Source organism: Lepeophtheirus salmonis, chromosome 5 (assembly GCF_016086655.4).
Source record: "Lepeophtheirus salmonis chromosome 5, UVic_Lsal_1.4, whole genome shotgun sequence".
In the NCBI taxonomy this organism is placed as follows: domain Eukaryota; kingdom Metazoa; phylum Arthropoda; class Copepoda; order Siphonostomatoida; family Caligidae; genus Lepeophtheirus; species Lepeophtheirus salmonis.
In genome coordinates, this window is record NC_052135.2 from 13296831 (window position 1) to 13316332 (window position 19502).

Genomic DNA, 19502 nt, shown 5'->3' on the forward strand with positions numbered 1-19502 from the left:
AAAAAGATCGGACTGATAAATAAAAAGACTGAAAGGGGGGAGACTGTTTGGGAAATCAGTCTTAGGGTCGATCCAACACTTTAGGAAGTAAAAGTCCTTTTTTATACCATAGAAATAACATCCTCTCCCATTGTCCCCAAAAATTTCAAAATTACTCCATTACTCCTCTGTTCCCCGACCACTGAACTAGACGGATTCTATAAATGAATATCAGCACAATAACGTCATGTGAAGGTCAATATCGAATAACGAGTCTCAACACTAGCATTTATTTATTTACAAGGCACCTTACCATCTTCTTGAGTTTGACAAAAGAGTGCAGAGCTTTTTTTACTCACTCCAGCTCTGGTAAAGGCATGGACATTGATGCTGTAATTTGTGAACTTCATTAGGCTGTTAAGACGTATGATTTCTGAGTCTGTTTCCTTGGTTTGAAGAGCTCCTTCACTATCTGTAAACAAATTCAAAGAAGTACATTAATTAATTATCAAGTGAAAATGAAAAAAATTTCAATTCTATTTAAGAAATGTACAATTGATTATAAATAAAATCATAATTCTGGGTAATATTACTCAGTTGAATAATGACTTAGTTATTTGAGATTACAAACTAATCATCGGAAAAGTAAATTAGTTACATTACTTACAACTTAGAATCAAGAGTAATTATATTTCTTTACTTTATATCACTTTAATTGGGAGAATCCCTTAAGACATAATTTCCCAACCTGGGATAAATGAACCCCTAAGTGTACATTATTTGCCTATCACAGCGGGTATACTTTGTTTAAAAAAAATTAATATCTGAAATTTAGTTTTAGAAATGTTTTCCAAAAAATGTAATTTAAAAAAAAAAATCCCCCCCCCCAAAAAAAAAAAAAAAAATGTATAATCCTACAAATGCTCCTGGTAAATTGTGCTAAATTTGAGCACGTCTAAATCAAACCAGCTCCGAGTAATTAAGCCAAAAGCAAATATTGTTTCAATATACTTATGTACCCTTTATATTCCTTATAGATAAATTCCTCAAGCCTACAAGATTTTAAATGCAGCAAAGTCTTAATATTTGAAGTACTATAGTGTATGTAAGTGCATACAAATGTTATATAATAACGAATTAAGATTAAAGTACGTATGAACATTGTACATAGAAAACAGTTGACAAAATAAAAGTAAATGACACATTTTATCTTTTTGTTATATGCTTGTCATACATACTTAGTACTATGTACGTACATGCACTTACCTATTTGTATTATATGTACACCGAATGTCTCTCGGATAAATGAATATGTAGCTTTTAATCTTTTTACGGTTACTGAAGATTCTTTAATAAAAAAGAAAAGCCCTTAACCCTATTAAGATGCACAAGAGGATGCAATAAAAAAAGAAGCAAATAATTTTGTCAGGGATTTGACAATATGTGCAATCAAGATTGTCCTCTTTTCCTATTAATATTTTTCTCCACCTGATCAGGGACCTTTTCTGCTGATGTTATTAAATAAACATATTTTGGAAATGTTACATGCCTCTCAAGTTATTTGTGTTAAAAAAAATGGTATCTTTGTGCCAAAATTTCCCATTTTTTGGCGTCTTGTTCGAAATACGATACTTTGATCTAAAAATGACTAGAGGTATTACCCAGGACTGACTTGGAGTTATTAGGAGTGGAGAAACAGACGCAACTTGCATTATAAATATACATGATAACTCCCCTAGAAATACTCATGTTATTCTCCGTTTTTCATAAGCACACTCATACACCGTTACTCAATATTAAAATGTTGTCTCCTCAATAATAAAATAATATCAATAACAGCTTGATAATTTTTTTAAATATGACGTGATGAGCCAGGGAGTACTTTACTCTAAACACTAAAGTTGTTTAAATTGAGTAGTATAGCCAGTGATGCTAAGCGGGAGCATTTTGTTGGTATTAAAAAAAAAAAAAAATGAAAATCAACATGGTAACCCTGACAATTTGAGGAATGTTTTGGAAGAGAGCTCCTTAGCTAGTACGAGGGGATAGAGGGAGATAAACAGGGACATAGACAATAATTACTCCGGAGCCCCAGAAGTACTTACAATTATAATCCCGCAACACATCTAAGGGGTTACTCTATTTTTTATGAGGACACTAAACGTCTAGTCTGGTTTCGTCCACAGCTATCCACAAAATATTAAATTTCCTCGATTTTAAAAAAAAAAAAAAACCACAGCTATGCAGAAAAAATAATTTTCTATGCAAAAAAAATTCAAAAATCAATAGCTGTTCACAAGAAATTGTATTTTTGAAAAAAAAAATTCAAAAATTAAATTTCAAATATAAAATTTGTGGGAGAAAAGTTTCAAAAATCCGTAGCTATTCAAAGAAAATTAAATTTTTTGAATTTTTTTTTTCAAATATAACAATTTCTAGTAAAAAGCAAAAATTCTGTTATTGGGGGGGGGCAACAGCCCCTCCAGCTCATCCTCTGTAGACGCCCCTACAATGATTGCTTTTATTTAGTAAAGAAAAGGAAGTTCACTCCTCAGAATAAAAATAATATAACAGGACGTCTGCAGGATTAAAACATTTGTTTTTAGAAAATAATCCTTAAATTATTATTATTATTTTTTTGTTTTGGGAAGGGGGGGAGGGGTGGGTAATTTTTATTCCCTATTTATAATTTATGAAAAATTGCTCGTTTTGGTGGTACTCCATCTACTCCAGCCACCACTCATAACTCAGTATAATGTTATGAATTGATCTAAATGCCTTCAAGATTTAGTTCATATTTTTAACGCAACTCTATACATATAATACACTATATAAAGTGCTCTCCGTATAGAAATATTTTTTAAATATGAAATGTCCGCTCGATTCTATTATTTCTTAGATCAAATATCTATATTCAAAGCTACAAATATAGATACAGACAGATTTTTTAAATATTAATATAGATATTTTAATGATTTGCAGTTTCCCTATTTTTATCAAACATAACACAAGATGATATATCTATTTTTTGTTCAACATCCATCACTTCAACTAGGGTTAAATTTTAGTATGTTATATTTGATAAACCACAAATAATTGATTATCACATCTTAAGCCCCCTTAAATGATTAATGAATGATTAAATGAAGTACAATTCTTGGCTCATGGCATCCTATTTGTGACAATTGTAACAGATGCTTAAAAAATGCCGATTTTGACTCATAAATATCATTTTTCTACAAACTAAAATTACATGTATTACGTCAAAAATGGCCTGAGAGGCATCTAGGAAGGTTGTTTGAAAAGTCCGTCCAAAAATAAAACTCCTTAATTGTTTGGGGTAAACCTTTTTTATTACTCAACATAGTCTCCTTTTAGCCTTATACACTTTGTCCAATCCTGCTCTAGTTTGTTGATCCCTTCCGAATAATAGGATTTGTCTTGGTATTAAAAAAACAATTATTTTCTACAATTACCTCTTCGTTTGAATAAAATCTTTTCTCCCCCCCCAGCCATTTTTTCGAATTGGGGAAAAAATAATAGCCCAAGGAGGCAAGTCTGGAGAATAGGGGAATGTTAAACGAGTTGGAACCCCATTTCCATAATTTTGCAACTTGAACTGCTGATGTTTGAGCTTGTGCGTTGTCGTGAAGGAAAATGACTTTTTTTGTGGGCCAATCGTGGGCGTTTTTCTTTCAACTCGGTTTTCAAACGGTCCAATAACGATCATGCACCTTCACTCTTCAGTCATCCATCATCATATCATGCACTTTATCAATGATTTCTGGAGTATTAACCTCAGCAGGGCGTCCAGAATGTTGAGTGTCACTTGTGTCCATATTGCCCCTCCCAACATTTTGAGATCGCTTATAAACTGGTCTAATCGAAGGTTCAGAGCCCCCATAATGTTTATCAAGCTTCTTATTAGTCTCCCGAGGCGTTATTTTCTTCATTAAATAATGTTTAATCAACACACAAAATTCTTTTTCGTTCATTTTTTGAAAATCACTCCACTTCCTCGATTCAAATGAATGCCACACAGAAAGAATTTGACTGATCTGGCTGAAACTTGGTCTGTGTCATTCTAAGAGATGCTACTAACTCAACTTAAACTCGATACGCGCCAGTAGTGTCATCTCTCGGACTTTGTACGGACTTTTCAAACAACCCTGATATTTGGTTGTCCCCAGTAGAAAGGGTCTTTGTGAAGGGAGAGAAAAATATTAACCAGAAAACGGGGCAGTCTATTATTTGTACATATTATAAAGGTCTAAATTTTGTTATCTTTCTTTCGTTCTTTTTTTTCTCTTAAATGCAATTAGGAATTGTGTGAGTGTGTGTTTTAGATGGTCCCTTGGGTGACTATAATAAGAATAAAAGTTCAATTCTCTTAAGAGTTTTTTTTTTTTGTATCTTAAGACGCATATAATTATTATGCCTATGTCTGTATTGTAGGTATACTTTTATATTGTATACATATAGCTATATATCTAAGTACAAAAACTTCTCTATTTACATTACATGGGTATAATAGTCTCTTCCATGGGAAGAAGACTTGGAAAAAGACAATTAACGCTTAATTAAAGAAACAGAGTAAATAGCTATTATCTAATTAAGATAATTTTTCATTTTATTTTAATTGGGCATGACGTCCACTCATTACGAACTACTAAAGGTACATATTTATGGCACTACCTCGCAAACACAGAGATATCCTATGTATTTTGTTGTCAACTGTTGATTCCCTCCTCTGACATGATACGTCATGGATATTTCATGATTTATTCTTTTTGATAAATAAACGAAGTAATAAGGTTTGAATGATTCAAGGTGACTATATATAAGGTATGTCGATAAGAGATTCCATTACTTTTGTTTAAGGCTATTTTGATGACGTCACCGAGGAGGCAATTTAGGAGGAAATTTGATAAACAAATTGTATTAATACATAATATAGTATTTTATTTCCTCATCAGATAATACCATAAGTCTACATTTTTATCCTCCGACGATTACCGTACTAAAATTATTTAAAAAAAAATAATGTTTTTAGACAAAAACATAAATTTTCACATAAATATACAAAAATAGTGGATATGTGAAGGATTTGTATAGATTGCCAAAGCACAAATACGCCTAGTAGCTCTAGAAGAAGACATAATTATTCGAACAATATGAGTTAACACGTAACACTAATCAGTAACACTGTACTTGGCTCCGTCATCAAATAAAGTTGTCGGCAAACGTCAACCAGACTGCGTTGCTAGTTTCTTATCGACACATCTTATGTATGTATTGTCCCCATGGAATACCTATGTTTCGTTTAATAAAGAACAGGAATACAATTTTTTGTTGATCCCTTGTCGCATATATATATATACATATTGGCAATCTTATTTTTTTATGAATAAATTTTGGCTATCATATGTAAATACAAATGTATAGTTACTCTTTTAATAAAATATTGTAATACAGTATCGAATAAAAACTATGTAGGATTTTAAGATTATATATATATATATGTAATTCATTTTAAAAATAGTAGACAATGATAGTCTGGGATAAAGCTTTAGTCTCAAGGGTCCTTTAGTCTGGGAGTACTTAAGCAATAAATAGCAGTTGGTGTGATTGACTTATTTGACTAACTACCAGATGATTTTGGGCTTTTTGTGTGTTTCTTTTTAGAAGGAAGGTTGCGTGATACAATAATGACGTGTAGGCTGTGTTGGTTAAAGATCTATCATTTTTTCGCTTCGGTCTCATGACATTTTTCCTAGTGCAATTTGGATCATAATCAAAACTATCGAAAATATACTGAAATTCAATAGTTTTCATATTCTGGATCGATTTTTCTGGTCCCATACGAGGCACCTAATTTCTTATTTCTTTAATTAACAGTTATTTTTGATGTTTTTTTAGTTTTTATATAAAAAAAAGTCTAGAAACACCTTGATAATCTTAAAATTATAAGTATTTATGTATATTTCCTCCTATTTTGAGAAATAGTCAATTTATATTTATTTAATTAATTTCGAATTAAAAACAAAATATCTTTTAAAATAAATAATCCTTTCCACAGTTACATGTATTTAAAATTACTGATAAAGCCAACACTAAATTCCCTTGACCACGATACAATTTGATATATTAGGTCAAGTTTAAGATCAAAGGTCATAATAATGTAAAAGCATGACCTTTAAACGAGCTAACAGAAAAAAAATAATTAAAAAAACCAGAAAATATGGCAAATTGAATTTGGGTGCAGTCCAGAGTTTTAAATTAAATTATTGAAATAATATTTGATAAAAAGGAACCGTTATCTTTTAATTTCTTTCAATTTGCAATTTTTTTTTTGTTGTTATATTGGTGTACAAGTTAACAAAGTATGTTGAAGGATCAGTCATTTTGCATTGTTAATTAGTTTTTTACAGATCCAAAGGTAAGACTGAAATAGTTACTTTTTATAAAATGCTAAATTTTGAAAAATAAACAAATTTTCAAGAGTTTCTTAAGAATTGTCCCCTAAATTGATATTTTCTCTCCATTTTTTTCAACAGTAGAAAATTGGAGACCACATTAAAAAACCTTCTAAACTTAATAACTCTCAAAATAAATATACAAGGTAAAGTTGTGGACATGTGATAAACTTAAAAAAATACATATTTAAGAATTCAAAAAATAGGCTATGAAAAAAAACAAAAAAACAATCTCCTTATAACAAAAAAAAATTAAAATTTTTGAGTTAGTCAACTTTTTGAATTTTCTTATAAAATTATACTTTTTTTTTGTTCCTTTAATTGGTTTGATGGAGTTGCACTGATTAAGTATAAGTAAACATATTAATATTACATTTACTCTATCTGACTTAGGAATCATTCGTTAAATCCATATAAATAATGCATATTTCTTTCTCTAGGAATAACAGCGGTGCAAATCTATGCACATTGAGTTCAAGAGAATGATATCTAGCGAGCACGTTGTCCGTTGAGCTACGTCGATTCCATCTATACAATTTACTATTAATTTTCAAAAATTCAATGTACTTCCCTTAATATCGGTTAGCAAGATAGAAAAACTTTTCCTTCATGTTCAGGACCTAATAAGCATTTTTTTGTTACATATTCAACGAGAAAAACTATTGAAAAATTTAAACTGTATTAATAAAACTACTGAGAAATGACTAGGATTATGATTTTTTTATACATTTGACCCAAAATAAACTAAATTTCAATGAATAGTCTTTATTTTTTTATATGAAATAATTTGAATATATTTTCCGATAACAAAATATCTTTTATTTGCCATAATTAGAGTTAATAATGGCAAGTCCATAGGCCTGGGGAAGTAGAATCGGGAGGGGGATTCAAATTTTGCCTGCATATTTATATCAAGCATTTTCTTCACTTTTTTTTTTTACATTGATGAATTTTACAATTAAAAAAAGTCTTAACATTGCCCAAATACTTATATAATGAATATTGATAGTTCCATTAGAATTAAGACGGAAATTGTATCACCTTACCTTTACCCCCTTTTCTCCTACGCCAAACACTAACCATAGAACTGAATACTCTTGAGCTGCTCAGTCTTTCATAGTCCTTGACATAAACATAAAAATACCATACTTATACCATAACAAGTTCCTAAAAAATTGGAGAAGGGCGTTTCATTCTAAGAGGAGTATTCAATTTTTATTCTTTGAAGTTTGAGCCTTCAATTATAAAAACATTAATACGTAATCATTCCATGTCAATCATTGATATTTAGTTATTATTTGATAATTATGTCAGTCCGTTTATTGTAGCATAAGAGATAGTACATAATAGATATACTTCAAAATGTCAACTTTGGAGGATCCAATTTATGGAGAATACAATATACTTGACAACGAAGTTGAGGATGAATGGCGAAGACAAACCAGCTATAAGGATCCTTTCATTCATTTTAAAAAGTATGATCAAATTATGCCCCAAATGTTTCTTGATAATTCGGAAAGTTTTCATAACTTTGAGACAAGAGACGATGACACTTGGATAGTCTCCTTCCCCAAATCTGGTATGTATATTTTCTTAGCAAGAAATAAGCCAAAAACAATACAAACTGCCTATTTAGGTTCAACATGGTTAAGTGAATTAGTTTGGTGTTTAAAGAATAACATGGACTTTGAAAAGGCTTCCACTATTCATCAAAGTGAAAGAATACCCTTCATAGAGTAAGTTATCTTTTGTTTTAGGTTTCAGTATGGCTTCACTTAAAACAAAGCCAGAGAAAAATCCGTATCGGGCAGTGCCGTAACACTAGTTAGATTGTTGTGTGAATTATTTCATTTATTTGCATAGTTGTAGAAAAAGGGGGCGTAGACGCCAATGCCCTTCTTTACTTTTCGAAAATCATAGGAATTTTTTTTTATGCTCTCTAGCCAACAATTGCTTCATGCGACTCTTATTTGATTTCTCTAAATTATTATAATTTCAGTCTGAGTAGTCTGGCTTCTAAACATGTGGGATTTCCTGATCCATTTGAGTTGGCTAAAGCACAGTCTTCCCCCAGAATAATTAAAACACACCTTTCCTATGAAATGCTGCCGCCTAATGTTATGAAAAATAAAATTAAGGTAATTGAATTGATGCAAAAATTACAAATATGTAACAAAGCATACATCTTTATTCTTAATGCAGATTATATATATATTAAGAAATCCAAGAGACGTTTGTGTTTCCCTTCATAATCACTTGGATTTGTTTTGTGACTACAAGGCCTCAATGGAAGAGCACGCGGATTACTTTTTAAGAGATTATTGTGGGTAAGAACAATTAAAATTATGTCAATTATACATCTCTCATCACTCATGCATATTTTATCAATTAAAAAAACAAATTATGAAGATTTTACTTTCCATTCTTCTCCAATATTCGGGGCTTTATACAGAATAAGGATTTGCCCAACATTCACATTGTGACTTATGAAGAGATGAAGGAGGATATTTCCCTTGTCATCGATAAGATTGTAGATTTTTTAGAAATTCCAAGGCTGGATCCAGATCATAAAAAAAAGCTGATGGAATACATAAGTATCAATCAAATGAGAAATAACTCTGCTGTAAATCGTAAGGTGAGAAAGGAATTCTTGATAAGGCTATTACTGTAAATAATATATCATAATGCGATATTTTAACAGAATTATACGGGGACTGGAGATTTCATAAATAAGGGTATTGTGGGAAACTGGAAAACAATGTTGACAGATGAAACAATCAAAGGCTTTGAATTATGGGAGAAGACAAATTTGGAAGACTTGGATTTACCGATTAACTACAAAACATCCTTCACTTCCTATGAAAAATTATGATCAAATGACTTGCAACAAGAATATTTTTAATACAATTTTTGAATAGTATATATATTTTTTTAATGTTTCTTTCATATTTCGAAAGAAATAATATGACCTTTTTTTAAATTAAAGAATATTCCATCCATCAGAGATATGAGATAGAAAGAGAGAGGGGGGTTGTAGGGGTAAGAGTTGGGGGATTTGGTTCAGGTCACCAAATGAATAATTTTTTCCACTCAATTCTATTTGAAATTATTTGACAAAAATAAACTCTGTTAATAATAATGTGCGTATGTGTTGACTCTCTAGGGAAAATATTCGAGTTTCTTTAGTGGTTCTTTTGTCTTTTTTAGAGTCCTTCACCTGAACAATTTGATCCATACATACATAGAAAGCATCACTATCTATTTTTTTGGGGTTTAGCGTATTCATGACAAATGTATTTATAAGATGGAGTAAATTGCTATTTAGAGGTGAGGGGAGTAACGCCACGTCTATAATGGTGACGAAGACGGAGGCGCAAATTAAAACCACGTAGTAATATGCCAAGATGGTATACATGACGTCATAGGAAACTAAATATAATTTTTTTCCAAAAATAGAAAAAGGATTGAGCATTTTTTATATAAATAATTACCTTTTCTAATAAAAAGGTCATTTTAGGAAGAATAAAATATGTCCTGCAGGTATTTAAAAATAAAATAAACCGGAAATGAACGTGGTAGTCCTGACAATTTCATGAATGTTTGGGAAGAGAGCTGCTTAGCTGTCATTATTGTTGTGTCGGTCCTTATTTAGGACCTAGGACGGCGGACTAGAAGGTAAAATCCATCCTTCGTGACGTCAATGAGCGTGTTTTTCCGTTTTTTAATTATTCTGTTATATAATAAAATAAATTATATAACTAAGTAACAAAATAACATGGTCGTATTATAATGAAAAGAGTCATACTTTTTGCAAGAGATGTGGAATAATCTTAATACACATTTCATATATCCTATTTGGCTTAATAATCCATCGATATTTTTATGAAAAATTCCAAGGACAAACAGTTAAGGAGCGGTCCCAAGGAACAACTCTCTCAAGGACCGACGGTTCTAAGGACCTTTCCCAAAGATAGACAGTCCTAAAGACCAATAGGATCAGTCCTTAGACTGGCCCGAATAAATAAGGACCAACGCAATACAAGTTCTCATGGTATTCTATTAGATAAGCAACAAAAAGCCGTGAGAGAAAACAAATAGGTAAACATAATCCCCACACCGTCTATAGGAAGAATATGCAGTCTGAAATTACTCAAATGTCGATCCTCAATTCTACTCTGAGTCCAATAATGATTTACATTTTTAACTCCAAAGGAGAAAATCCTACTTTGTACTCTTCATCACTCCTGAGGACGTGCACTGGAGTGATTACTTTATACTTAAATGTTCTGTCTTGAATAATTAAATAGTAATGATAACAGCTTTGGAAAATAAGAAAAGTATGTTAAGATTACCAACATGAAAAACCATTCCCGCTTTGTAGGACATATTTTATACACTTCTGACATAAGTTTAAGTCCTTGCTGGTTTCGTAGTAGAATTAAGGAACGACATGTCTATATGTCCTTACTATATACGGAGTGGGATTCGTGTTTATTTCTTTCAGGTAGTACTTGCTTGCAGCTGATCTAATAAAACGTCATAACAGCTATGCTGCTCTTTTCACAAACAGTCATAAAATTGTCAGGATTACCAGGTTTATTTTTACATTCTTTTACTTTTAATTAACCGCAGGACATGTTCAGGGGCGTCCGTAGCGCCTGGGATGGAGGGGATATAGCCCCCCCCCCAAAAAAAAATTAAAATGAAAGATTTTAGCTTTTAAATAAAAAATTTAAAATTGAATTTTTTTCCAAAAAAATTAATATTTGAAATTTAACTTTTATTTTCAAAAAAATTTAACTTTTTGTCAATAGCTACAGATTTTTTTAATTTTTTTTGTGAACAGCTGTAGATTATAGGAAAAAAATTATATTGGAAGTTTAATCTTTGAAATTTTTTTGTAAAAAGTTACGGATTTTTGAATTTTTATTTAAAAAAATTAATTTTTTCTGAATTGTTGTGTATTTTTGAAATTTGTTTTAAAAAAAATTAATATTTCAAATTTATTTTTTTAAATTGGTTTCTAAAATATTCAACTTATTTTGAACAGCTGTGGATATTTAAAAGTTTTTTCCAGATAATTTAATATTTAAAATATATTTTTCAAAATTTTTGTAATTTTTGATGTTATTTTCAAGAAAATTCAAAAAATCAAGCCGTCCCCAAAATATACTCCTACGTCGCCCCTGATCTTATTTCCAACTCTACACATGGGTACCATAATATTTATTAGAAATTCAAAGGGAGGGAAAATAGTTATTGACATCTTCGAATTTATTTGTAACATTGGTAGAAGGGAAGGATCTTCACTAACACAACAAATACACACACACAGATACACAAAAGCAATTTCTGCACCATTGACTATTTAGTTCGGCCATTAAAACGAAAGAAAGAGAGAGAAAGAGATATAGCTGAAGCAGGATAAAAGTGAATACAAGGGTTAAATAAATTCTCAATTTTCATACGCCTCATGACTTCAGTTCACAATTATAATTCTCTTCCTCCTCCTTCTAAGAACATGCTAACAATACATACTTTCAAGTAACGTTGTATTAACATCCAGAAATTGTTTGTTTTTTATTTGCGCATATGGATCAAAAAATGAGCGCAAAGGAAGAAAAAACCTTTCTACATACATATTTACTTATATTTATTCTATGTACAGGGTGATTCATAAGTCTTAAAGGTTCTATAATAGGCACAAACATTCTTCAGCGCTATTCATCAATCTGCAATCTGATTGGTTAAAGTTCAATCCCCAGAGCGTCCACAGGGGTGCCCTGGAGGGCCTGTAAATCCCCCCCCCCAAATTAAGTAAAATGCTTTTTTACTAGAAAATATTATAATTTGATATTTTTTGCCAAAAATAGTAATTTTTGAGAATAGCTATGGATTTTTGAATTTTTTGAGGAATAGCTGTGGATTTTTGTAATTTTTTCGAAAAAATTAAATTTTCTGTCAACAGCTATGGATTTTTGAAGTTTTTCCACAAAATATTATATTTGAAATTTTTTGAAATGACCTGTGTTTTTTTATTTTTTTTCCAAAAAGTTTAATTTTTAGATAATAACTGTGGATTTTTGATATTTTTTTATGTCTAGCCTCAGTTCTAAAATTCTGACAATTTTGTGCTTGGAACCATTCGAAAGAATTGACAAAAAGCTACAATTTGATGTTTTTTTTTTTTGTGCGATCAAAAATATCCAAGCAACAAGGTAAACGGCAGAAGGTGTGGCCTCTCCTCTGTGCACATGATGATTTCAGACTAGAAGATCTTAAAAGTGGAGGCTGTTCTGAAAAGGAGAAATTATCGCTTCTTTGATGAATCAAGAGTTCAGGTCAAGAGAACCTTCAGGGCCAAATATCCAGATCAGGTCATAGTCCTCGGTGTCGTGGCGTCTGGCGGCATCCAAATGCCTCCCTACTTCTTCAAGTCCAACGAAAAAGTCAGTAAAAATTTCTGAAAACCAAAGGAAGAGATACCGGTAAAAAACGGTTAACGATTAATAAACAATTAAATTTCAAACTACGGTCTGAGATGGCAGTCTTGACGGAAATACCGGCATAGAAAAAACACTTAAGATCGAACAAAAAGTAAAAAAAAAAAATAAAGATCTGAGATTGAGTCTCAACACTATTGTCTACGTAGCATTACAAAAACCCTTAAAATACACAATATACGGATCCACCTTTTTAAAATGTGATTTCATATTATACGAATGTGAAAATGTAAACAAAAATCAGGGAATAAAAAACTGCAGAGGAAAATCAAAACAACTATAACAAAATAAAAATATTATATCAGTTTTAGATTGAGCCAAGTTTTTTAAACCTGCGAGTAATCTATAGTTATAAATGCCCCTAATTACAAAATTCCTTAAAGAAAACATTTAATACTCCTAAGTTATGAAATTGACTCCCTTCTTCCACTTTTGAGTTGTTTCCAGCGAAAGCTATAAACCATGAGTCGAATCGAAACCATGTGATCAATATTTATGCTGAGTAGTGGTCTACGAGACAATTTTTTGTCTGCTAGAGGGGTTGAAGTACCATGATCTTAACTTCAAATCCGTGCAGATAAATATGTACAAAGTTTATGGCCGTCAACAGCACAATAGTGATTTCTATGTACAAGTAGTTTTTTTATCTTGAGAGGTTCTATTGTGTGTATTTATAACTTTTCAAGAAAAAACAAAACCAAATTCCACTTCATGAGTAAGAGCAACAAAAAAGGTCTGCTGTGATCGAACCCTATTAAGAAGTATAAAAACACGGGTATGTCCAGCAAGTCCAAGCAAAGTCCCAAGAGTAACAAAAAGAGGACCCTTAGGTTCCTGGCTGGTCTACAGTAAAAGTCCATCAAAGCTGACCCCGGATAATCAATTTCCATCCTTGCCAAAATCTGCTCCGTGAACCGAAGTAAGTAACACCTCCAATTTATTCTAATAAAAAGCAAAAATTACTTTTTTCGGGAGGGGGCTACATCTTCCTAGCCTTCCTCCTGCAGTCGCCGCCTATTTCTTTTATTAGTAATAGTATTTATGTATAGTAGAGTAAGCTGAAATAAACAAATCCCATTTCTAAATTTAAATATTGTGGAAAGCCTGTTTTGAAATTCATTTGAAACGTATGTACATATATACATAGTTTTCCAGCATCCATAAAGAAATATATATTCAAAATTTAAATATAAATATATATACATACATATGTATACGTACATCTAGATTCTAAATGACTTTAAAAAACACATTTTCTAATGCCCATATCCCAACACTTTCTTTTCAAGTTCTAAAAATCTTTTAGATATTTGCATATGGCTACTCAAAAGATATAAGTTACATATATATATGTGTGTTATGGAAGAAATTTCAAAACTCATAAACTCTATGGCTGGGACGGTACACTAAGCCCACGGTTCGGGACGAACAGTGGCAAACCCTTTACGGTATGAGGTTCGGAACGGTATAATGGTAAAATATTTTTTAATGGAATTAATGCAGTTTATTTTTTAATGTTCATTTAATTGTTTAGATGGAGTTGCGCTTGTGTTTTTTGTTGCGTTCGTTTTTGAAGGCCTTAGAGATCATAAAAACTCACCGGGAGTGATCCATAGGATTTTTTTAACTCTGGTGAAAAAAGGGGCACTGATTAAGTATAAGTAAACATTATAGTATTAAACATCTAACCTAGGAATCTCTTGGTGAAATCCATATACATAAAGTATATTTCTTTATCTAGGAACCACCTGCGTGCGAACGTACACACATTAAGTTCAAGAAAATAACTTCTCCCGAGCGTGTTGTCCATGAACAATGGCAATTTCATCCTGTGATTGTTGGATATTTTATTCTTTAATAATTAATTTATTTTCTGCAAAAATATAATGTTCAGTAAATATACTGAACTTCTCTAAAAAATAAACGTTGATATAAATATTTACGGGTTACATTGTAGGTTAATAGAAATACAATGATATACCATAACGTATGACTTCCACCGCGCTTTTTAATATTGATGTCATTGTGTATGAGTGGTTTCCTATGTTGTCAAAATCTGTTTTTCTTGCCCAGCAGTAGGTACGATACATTAAATTGAAAATTACAAGATGGCCTAACTTAGTATTTCTATTAACCTGTGGTTATATTATACGTATTAATAAATTTATCATTTTTTTTTTTGCAAAAAAATGAGCTGGTCTACATTTTTTGGTACCACTGGGTTTTTGTCAACTGGGATATATCTTATCATACTGTAAGTAATTATTTCTTTTTCTATTTCTTTTTGATAATGTTTTATTTCTTTTGATTCAGATTTGGAGTTATCATATCAATATTTAAGGCGCTAAATATATTAATGACTCAACATATTTGTTTGTTTAAAAAAAAAAAATTATAACCGATGCCATTGCTCCGGTTTAATATATAAATCCAATAAAGAATGACTAAAAAAGAAAATCTGCTCAGTCCTTCCCACAAGGAAGGGGTCTCATGGCTCCAAAAGACCAAGGTGGGTTGACTTAAGTGCTTATGCACAACTTTGCATAATAATTATAATAATAGAAAGGGAGAAGTTATGGGTACAAAATGAGTGCTTAAACACTTTAGTGAACCCACTTTAGCTCTTTAGGGTTATGGCAAGGAGTAAGCTGGAGGGGATGTAATCCATCCCCAAATTAAGGAATTTTTGCTTTCTACTAGATTAATTAATATTTTAATCTTTTTTTCAAAAAATTTAATATTTCAAATTTATTGCAAATAATTTTAAAAATCAACGCAACCTCGAATATTTTAAATGTATCGGCTTTTATTGTACATCGTATAATCGTATAAATATATTCATATCAAGTGTTATTTTATGGAATATAGCCGTACATCTGCTAGTTTCAGAGTCTATAAGCCAGAAACTTTAGCTTGGACTTGAGCAGATGTACAGACATTGTTTTTGTTCTATAAAACGATTCATTGTCTGTAGTTTCTATTTATATCAACTAACTTTAATGTTTTTGTTATTTGTAATAAATATTAGACTTTTTGTGACATTTCTTTATTCATTTAATTTATACCATGAATGCATTAAAAATGAATGACGATAATGATAAAAAAATATTCCAAATTTAAACTAATTTTTCAAATTTTCTTGCTAAAAATTTAGTGTACTGTGAATCATTTTAGTTTTTAGAATTTCTCTTTCAAAAAAATTATTTTTCAAGAATAGCTATGGAATTTTGATTTTTTTTTAACCAAAAAATTTATTTGTTCTGAATAGCTATAGATTTTTGTAACTTTTCTTCAAAAAATTTAAAATTTGATTTTTTTTTGTGTACAACTGTGGGTTTTTGAATTTTTTTCCCATAAAATTTAATATTTGACACGTTTTTATTTCCTAACCATACTAAAAAAACAAAAGAAAAATTATTTATTTATTTCATCTCATTTATTACTAAAAAAGTCCTTGTTTAACGTAGATTTAATATAAGACGGATTTTTTTTGTTCCAAATACTGCGATAAACAGGACCCTGATAATCTGTTATTGAGAAAAAATAAAATAAAATTTAAGATCTGTAACTCAATCTAGAAAGAAATTACCTCAACTTCGATATTAAGTACACTTTGAGTCCAATAAGTACTTACACTTAAGCCAAGTATGGGCTGTTCTGTATGATGACTTGTTGCCAACGAGACTTCAACGTCATAATGCCCTTTCTGTAAAGCCCTTATCCCTATTGGCAAAAAACTAGGACAACCAATTTGAGAGGCTTCTGTTGTGGTCAAATTTGTACCCCCATCTGCGTAACTTTACAATACTTTATCGTATCATCCGACATTACAAATAATGAACAAGATATTATACTTAGTTTAAAAAAGGGGTAGGAAATACGAAATCACTTTTTTCCAAACATAATATTATATTTATAATAAAAAAATATTGTTAAAAGTTTTCGAAAATATAAAGGGCTGTTTAGGTTGGAGCTACAAGAAGTAACACGCTCGTCTATACCTATATTTTTTAAAACTATATTTTTATTAATTGCCAGTGAAAGGTATGAACAGAGCATCGAACCTTGAGAACCTTCAACATCCCTCTTACAGATCTTCATACCACAACATGATTTAGTAACACGTAGTGTTGGGTCAGTCCTGATTTATTCGGTATAGTCTAGTCTTAGAAGTGGTTATATCAGTGCTTGGGACCAGTCTTTAAGACTGTTGGTACTTCAGATTGTCTGGTCCGGCTGTTTGATTAACCTTTGGAATGATTTTGAGGCTTCATTTCCTCGTAACAGTTGACGCCTACAGAGTCACCGTTAGAGAGCTAAAGTGCACACATCTACACATCATGTTTGTACCTTGTAAGTATATAAGTTTGAGATCAAACTCGCATCAACCTAATCTACTTCTACGTTTAAGAAGAAACTACCTTTTCTAACCCTTTATTAAGGTGTTAGAGGTTACGAGACCCCTCCCAACTCTACAGGATTTTTGAGTTTATGACGAGTTTGACGCGTCCTGAGTGCGACAAAAATGGTTTTACCAAAGCCTTGGTAATGCCAATATCCCATTGCTACTGCACTAGAACTGATTTAAAAAAGGAAAGAAATAAAGTTGAGTGACGTCATCAAGCACAGAACTTAAAGATACTTCTTCATGTTTTACTAACTATATAATAAAATTGGCAAGATGAGTTACTTTACAATGATGTTAATGAAAACGATGTTTTCTAGGGGGTGCTCTAAAATTCGGGATTCCCTCAATAAGTGATAGCAGGTACGTGAGATGGGAATGATTTGAAGTCTCAGTAAGGATCGAAACAGCCCTAGTGCAAACGTTACATTTGATTGTAGATTTATATAAATAAATAAGTCTTAATCAGACCAACCTCGGGCGTAAGTACTTTCAATCAATATCCTTTATAAACTTAAACATGTACCTATATGATTATTGTTGTGTAAAAATGTAGATAAATAAAGAGCCATAAACACGCCAAATAAAGAAAATAATCCTGACCGTTCGCATTGATAAAAAGGAAAAAGCTCATTTTTCGGATGAGCAATTTAAAGAAAGAATAAATTTTTGTGCAAAGTCTTACCATAGTATTTTTCCATAGGATAATATTTTACAATATATCCACGAATGATTCCATTCCTTTTCTCGGGTTCCGGTTTCGACCAGAGAACCTCAAGAGAAGAGGGACTTAGACTCATACAACGGCCCTCCGTTGGTGGCCCATTTGGAACTATTAAAAAAATAATAGAGCGAGAATAAAGTGTACTACAGAAAAAAAAGTAACTGAAGGAAAATACTTACCATCCTCAAGGGTAGTGGCCACTATTGTACTTGAGCTTGGGCCGATCCCTTCTTTATTATATGGCCAAATGATGATTTGATAACTTGTGAACTTTCTCAGAGATGTGAGAAGGACGGATTCGGAGAGATGACTTGAGGAGGTTTGATACATATACTGAAGACCTGAGTTGGATCCTACTTCTCTGTAAAGATGGTTTGTTTAGTATAAGACATAATTTAAACATATAGGAATGGGTTTGTGCCCAAAGAACTAAAAATAAGTTTTGGAAGCACAAAAGTAGTAAAAGATTGAGATTGTATTTTCAAAATAAATATATATCCATATCTATGATCTTCTGTTCTCTTGATTACGAGTATATCAATGAAGAATGACACATTAATAATTTGATTGTTTAATTCTTAGAGTTCCAAGGCCTAAAAAGTACATAGTAATTGTCAAATTTTTTGTGTTTTTGCGTTCGTAAAACCTCTATTTGACTCAAAAATTAAAAAAAAAGAATTTTATTGAGGGTTTTTTTTTGTTTTAGGCAAAGAACAACAATTTTCCCTTACATAAAAAATAATAATAATAATAAGAAAATGACAAGCTCCCAAATATGAGTGTCCCTTTTTATACATTTTCAAACATTTGATTGAATTGGAAAGCAGATATTTAATAAATATATATAATATTTTAAAAATTTGAAACATCAATTTGTGAATATTATCAAATATAACTTTTTTTTATATTGAAAGTGAAAGTTAACTTTGAATATTACACAAGTCACAAAAAATAGATTTTAATAAAACCCCTCTTCTGATTATAAATCTTAAAATATAAACTATTATTCTCAATTAGTGGGATTTTTAATTAATAAGGAAATAGAAAAATTACCCCAATGATCTAAAAATATTTTTTTTCGTTACATCATTTAGAAATACATGAAATTTTTAAATACTTTTTTTTTTTTTTTTTTTTTTTTTTATATATTTAGTACGTCAACATAAAAACAATCTTGAACAAAAATCAAAAAAGTGTAAAATCACTATTTATTATTTTACCTCATACAGGGTGAGGACTCAAAAATTAGAAAATTTTGAAAGTCATCTTTGCTCCTACATATTTTTATTTAGTGCCATTTTTATGGGAAACTTTTGCTTCAAAAGTTTGTAATTCAACAAATTTCTACAGTTTTTATTCAATATGTCCCCTTCCATTCTGAATGATGTCTTCACTTCGGGAACGAACAGAAGTAC

The 19502-nt window shown here is 30.9% G+C and overlaps 2 protein-coding genes across 2 annotated transcripts in view; one reads left to right on the forward strand and one right to left on the reverse strand.

Moving 5' to 3' along the window:
* LOC121117075 (cell adhesion molecule Dscam1-like) overlaps positions 1–19502 on the reverse strand; it is a 219158-nt gene that overhangs the window by 13680 nt on the left and 185976 nt on the right. The window contains 3 exon segments of the mRNA XM_071888296.1: positions 293–451; positions 18049–18195; positions 18267–18448. Of these exon segments, the coding sequence (XP_071744397.1) occupies positions 293–451; positions 18049–18195; positions 18267–18448 (488 nt within the window).
* Positions 7762–9594, forward strand: LOC121117077 (luciferin sulfotransferase-like). Its single transcript, XM_040711377.2, has 6 exons — positions 7762–8034; positions 8092–8191; positions 8455–8593; positions 8658–8782; positions 8865–9090; positions 9157–9594. The coding sequence occupies exons 1-6, from the start codon at positions 7818–7820 to the stop codon at positions 9325–9327; spliced, it is 978 nt and encodes a 325-aa protein (XP_040567311.1). The 5' UTR covers positions 7762–7817; the 3' UTR covers positions 9328–9594.

Bases quoted from the DNA above. Each gene is read 5' to 3' on its own strand.
- LOC121117077 (XM_040711377.2), top strand. From the start codon at position 7,818: ATGTCAACTTTGGAGGATCCAATTTATGGAGAATACAATATACTTGAC. The intron at 8,594-8,657 runs GTAATTGAATTG...TTCTTAATGCAG, and splicing joins TTATGAAAAATAAAATTAAG to ATTATATATATATTAAGAAA. The intron at 8,783-8,864 runs GTAAGAACAATT...CAAATTATGAAG, and splicing joins TTTTTAAGAGATTATTGTGG to ATTTTACTTTCCATTCTTCT.